We start from the raw sequence: 5,826 nt of genomic DNA, 5'->3' as shown, positions 1-5,826 counted from the left end.
AGGGGGAGTGGAGGGACGATGGAGAGAAAAGGGCGAAAGGGAGTCCCCCACCTCCCCGATGCTAGTGGGGAAGAAATTTCGGCTGAATTTGTGGAGCATTATTTAGTTTTTCATTGGTGCACACCTTCAAATCACTCACAACTCCCACTAAACCTTGATATTTCTGAGGTTTAGTGGGGGCTTCCAAAATTCTAGGAAAAAGGGTACTCTCTCCATATTTGGGAGGAAATTCAACCCCAGTGACCCTCCAAAGCCATGGTGGGACTTGTTTCTAAAGAGAGAAAGCTATATATACAGATATAGATATGCACAGCAAAAATGAATATATTGAATACAAATATATTGAATATTTTTGTTATTATTTATTTGATGCGCGAGGTTAATTTCTTTAATCGCTGCCCTTATAGGGGTTGAGATTCATAATCAGATGGCTAATTTACCCTAAAATTCAAGGGGTTCGATGCAGCGTTTGTCCTGCAACCCTAGGTTGCTCTCACTGCTCAGGTGTTTTCAACACACAGCACTGGTGATCAAGTCCATTGAAAGCTTGCCCGTGGCATCATCCGGAACCGTCGATCACTGCCGTTTCTCGTCTTCTGCATCGTCCGATGCAGGCCAGGCAAAGCGACGGAATGCTGCTGCGATATCAAGGCGCCCAATGGGCCCTCTTTTCAAAAGAACAGATGGGGTGAAGAAATTGCTGGACCTGTTTGCTACCCTCACAGCATGGGATGATGAAGAGACCCCCCATGCCCTGGACCGCCTGGGCGTTCCCTTTCACTGCTACACCGTCTCTGAAGTCATCAGAAACTGCATCCATGTTGACACAGCCCTGGGTTTCTTTTACTGGTTGAACTCCAAGAATGATTTCAAACCCGACAGCTATGTCTACAATTCCCTCATATACCGCCTAGGGAGGGCTGGACGATTGAAGGATATGGAAGCCATCGCATCCCTCTCCCTGTCTAATGGCAAGGCCACTGTTGTAACATTTACTACCCTCATTTCTGCTTTCAAGACGGCGATGGACTTGGACGGGGCTTTACGGACTTGGCGACACATGGGGGAACTGGGCATAAAATTTAGCCCGGCTACATTCACCGCCATGATAGACTTATATGGCACTATGAAGATGTATGACGAGGCAGGAGATTGTTATCTGCAGATGTTGAAGAAGAAACTTCGCCCCAGCATCAGAACATGCACAATTCTTATCAATCACCTGGTGGATGCAGGCAAGCTGGATGCAGCCGCCGAAATGTTTAATCAGTTGTTGAAAGTAAAGCTGAGACCCAATCCTGTGACATATGCATCTCTCATGAGCGGGTATGCCAAAGCCGGGGACATGAATGCTGTACTGAAGCTTGTAAGAGATTTCAAGGAGTATGGTCACAGACCACTTGCATTAGGAAAGTCTTTTATCTCAGTCCTGCAGTACTTGGTGAATGAGGGCAAAATCAAGGATGCAGAGGCAGTCATGGAAGCAGGATGGCCGGAATCTTCGGCCGAGGATAGGAGACACAAGATTTTGGAGTTCCAAACTGAATCACAAGGAGATGCACCCTGTCATGTTGATTCAATGAGAACTGACTCTGAGATGGAAGAAGAAGAAGATGACGACGACGATGATGATGACAGCCCTCTGCCACAGTCTTCAGCTGACATTTCAACATTGTTGAATGTGGTCACTTTTGTTAGATGTCTTGTTCCATGGTCATCTGCGACGGTCAAGGCCCTTGACAATGCAAAGGTGAAGTGGGAGTGCCACTTTGTTTCAGAAATTTTAAACCGACTAAGAAAGGCAAAGTCGGGATGGAATTTTTACCGCTGGGTTGGGAAGCAACCAGGGTATCGACATGACAGGTATACCTGCAGCATGATGATTAAACTGCTTTTGAGGGATGGACAGTTCGCTCCGGTAAAGCAACTTTTGCATGAAGCACAAAGGGAGCATTTGAATCTCTCTTTGCACACATACAGCAGCATCCTCAAGCACTGTGGATTACGGAAGGAGGCCAATTTCGCCCTTGAAGTGTTTGACCTTCTCAAGGAGTCCGGGTTGACACCAGATGAAGTTTGCTACAGGAACTTGATCCTTGCCCTCCACAAGTGCAATCGATATTGGAGGGTAGCAACCATCTGCTCTGAAATGAAGAAAGCGGGCTTTCTTCCTGATGAGATGATATATTCATATCTGATTTCCGGTTTTGCAGCTGCGGGCAAATTTAGTCTGGCAAAAAGAATTTACAAACAGATGCGCATGTCCGGTCTTGAGCCTGATGTATATGTGTACAATGCCTTAATCGGAGCATTTTATAAAGTTGGCAAATTAGACAAGGCCGAGAGAGTGTTTAAAGGGATGAGGAGAGCTGGCATGGCACCTTCACCGCAGATATATAGAGTGATGGTTGAAGTTTTTTCTTCCGTAGGCAAACGTAAAGAAGCTTGTGAGCTTAAAGATGAGATCAAGGCTCTGGTGTCCCAGAGTGGGACAGCAAAGAAGGCCCGGCTCGACCAATACCTGCATTTTCACACAATCTTTGTAGAAAATCTTACAGACAGTGCAAAAGTGCAGACTCTTGCGGCCGGGTAAATGCAGGAATTTGTTTGGAATTTTCAACCACAGCGCTAACTCTAGGAAGCAAGGAAGCATTCTGCATGCCTGTGTGGGGGAGTGAACGACTGAGGGCAAAGGTACCGTGCCATTTATTCCAGTGAAGTGCAGGCATGCTTGCTGAGGGATGCCCACTGTATATGCTGGGCATGTACTATATTCTTTTGATGTGTCTGCTGCCTTGGCTTTGATGTGAGCTACATGATGAGGAGGAAAATCGCATTGCCCCCCTTCCTCATGGTTTTTCAGTTCTTACAGCTCCAGTCAAGTGTGTGGGTTGGGCATGATTTGTAAGGTTTGCTTGCATGCGATGCATGATTGCTGTCAGAGCAGTGACTATATGTTGATTTAAATAAGACCCACCAGGAATGTGCACCAAGGAAAGTGCTGAACATGTCAGAGGTTTGTGTTTGGGGGGGCAGTGAAATGTTTTTGAGGCTTGGAGGCATTGCTGCAGCTTTTATTTGTGCCTGCTGAAGCCAGACGGTGCATTGTCTTAACGCTCTTCAGGCAGGTGCTCCTTAGGGCTGATAATGTTATATTTTCTTAGATAATTGAATGGGCTCCAAGTCATTACATGACGTGAAGCTTAGTTCCTTTCCTTTGCTTACTGCAAAAGGGTCTTTGGGTCTCATGAGATTACTATCTTTTTTATTCCAAACAAGCCAACACTCTCAACAATTTTGCCAAACTTCTCTCTTTGGGATCCAAGTGGGTTTTTGTGTATGCAATTGGGTGCAATATCGTAGTTATAAGGCCCTGATTTGCTTTTGTTTCCACCTTGAAACAATTAGAGGTAATTCAAAGCAACACTTTTTTTTTTTGACGGCACTACTTTTTTCAAAGTAGGTGACCTATAGATAACACAGCAAAATCTAAATTCGTGGTAGCAACTGATCGTGGGTGATTCAAAGAGTAATAATTCTCAAACACTTCCCATATATGAAACGTCTTGGGCTCGAACTCTTTGTTTTCGATCCTTTTCTCACCATGTAGTTTCTTCTTGCTGTCTCAAATGCTTGTAGAAACAAAAGAACTTAGAAAATGAAATAAATATGTGCAATAATTATTAGAAATTTGTTAAATAATTAAAATAATTATAAAAGAGTGTTTAAGGGTATAGGAAGGTCGAGTGTGAGACGCCCATAACTTAGCTTATCCATTGTATGTGTGTCCTTTTTAAGGGACCATTGCATTATCTTAAGCTATAAAGTGTTTTTTAGCTTTTCCTCTTGCAAGTGTTGCTCAATGCTTTGCTCGACTGTGCATCTTTCTCTGTGATTTATTAGTACCATTTTAAGGCCAATTTGGGCTCTTGGCTGTTGAATTTGAGCGAGATTGTGAAGATTTAGCTCAAGATTGACTATGGTTGTGAGAGCTTGCGAATAGAGCATCTTGAGTGGAAAAGTATGTCCTCTTGCTTGATTCTACATGCTTGAGTCCATTAATCTTGATAAGGTTGTGAAGCAGTGTGAGGGAGTAGTGAGTGAGTGAGTGGTAGGAGTTGAGAGAAGGGGTGTGAGACCCAATGGGAGAGAAACCCCTCCCATTGTACATAACTTGAGTGGAAGGAAGAGATCTATGCCTAAAGGAATACTAACAAAGCAATGAGAACAAAGGAGGAAGAACTTGTGATTTGCAAGAAAGTGAGAATGATACCGTTGATGAGTGGCATTCACAAAAGGTGGCTCACAAAAGTGTTTACAAAAGTGAATGACATGTGGAGTTCACATAGAGAAAATATAACACCGCATTTAGATAAGGAAAGAGGGTGTGAACTAGTAAAAGTAAGAATGGGATTAGGATCCATTGTGGTGTTGGCAGTAGCTCGTTTAGGTGACAATCAAGAGACGGGTCGTCTCAGCACCCAGTGGGACATCCATCTTAGACCTTGTCTAGCCGCACCACAACAATTTAGCCACCCTTGGGTTAGTGACCACAAACCCAAAGAATACTATTTTTTGGCATAGTTATTGAGGAGTGCATGCAATTATGTATCTAAGGCCACTCAAGTGCAGAAAGTTTACAGTGTGAGAGAGATGAAAAGGTTAGGTAGCATAACAGGGTGATCTTGACAGAAGTATAGAGAATGGAGGAAGTAGAAGAGTTGGCCACATTGGATGATTTTTTTCAAGTATGGTGATCAAGACAATGATGATCGAGTACGATGATCAAGCCAATGATTATAAAGACTCATTTATCACCTTATGCTCCAATGGTTTTAAAAGCATCCAATTGAAGGAGGAGTTGCCACAAGAAGTGGTGGTAAAGTTCACAAAGGAAATAGTGACTTTGTTGTAGGAAAAAATGATCAAGCCAATGATTATAAAGACTCATTTATCACCTTATGCTCCAATTGAAGGAGGAGTTGCCACAAGAAGTGGTGGTAAAGTTCACAAAGAAAATAGTGACTTTGTTGTAGGAAAAAATGAAGGTAAGTGATTTTTTTGAACATAAATACAGTTATATTTATAAGTTAAGTATAGCCATATCAAAAGACCTCTTTTAACAACTGTCACCCCCATCCTACTTCCAATCACTATTAAGCAGATTACAAATTTGATCCCACTTCTCCTCCTCCCAAACAAAAGATGAGTGTTCCCGAGATATATGATAACCGAACTACATACATGCCACAAGCAGAGAATCAGTTCCTAGTGCAACCCTTAGGAGTCTGCTCCTCCATATAGTCCTCCTTAGTCCATATCTTCACATCAGGTCTCATGCCAATAGGGTTCTCAATCAAGGGCAAAAATGTATAAACCAACTACCCCTCCTTCAAATACCATCTTCTAGTTCTAGGTCCAAACTTTGGGCACCTTATCTTTAGGTCATTCCTTGTATAACCCTACAACATGCCACAATTTGTTAGGTTGCCCTTGTATGTGCTAACATCTTAGGAGCCTGAAATCAACTCAACTAATTGCATGTTGTAAGGCCTACACTACGTGAACAAAAGAATTATCATTCATTTTATTTACATAATATACATACCAACACTGATGCATACATCTATGCATCAGCTGTACAACATCTAGCCCCTGCCCCCACCCTTTTTGAAGCACCACCCAGTTCTTGGAGTTCCAGATATCTGAGAGACAACAACATCTAATATGACTAAATACTAAATTAATAACCCCTTCAGCTTCAATCAATTTTCCCACCAACCAGTCTTGCCAACTTCCCTTTACCCCTCTTCAAGATAATACCCA

At 42.8% G+C, this 5,826-nt stretch overlaps 1 protein-coding gene across 1 annotated transcript; it reads left to right on the top strand.

Moving 5' to 3' along the window:
- The first annotated feature begins 392 nt into the window (after window positions 1-392).
- On the top strand, window positions 393-3,305 carry LOC147639869 (uncharacterized). Its single transcript, XM_086774909.1, has one exon. The coding sequence runs from the start codon at window positions 461-463 to the stop codon at window positions 2,591-2,593; it is 2,133 nt and encodes a 710-aa protein (XP_086631035.1). The 5' UTR covers window positions 393-460; the 3' UTR covers window positions 2,594-3,305.
- The last annotated feature ends 2,521 nt before the right edge of the window (window positions 3,306-5,826 follow it).

Source organism: Cibotium barometz, chromosome 3 (assembly GCF_041138505.1).
Source record: "Cibotium barometz isolate CiBa-2024 chromosome 3, ASM4113850v1, whole genome shotgun sequence".
Lineage (NCBI taxonomy): Eukaryota > Viridiplantae > Streptophyta > Polypodiopsida > Cyatheales > Cibotiaceae > Cibotium > Cibotium barometz.
Note: the sequence above shows the minus strand (reverse complement) of the source record. Positions and strands in the feature narration are given on the sequence as shown.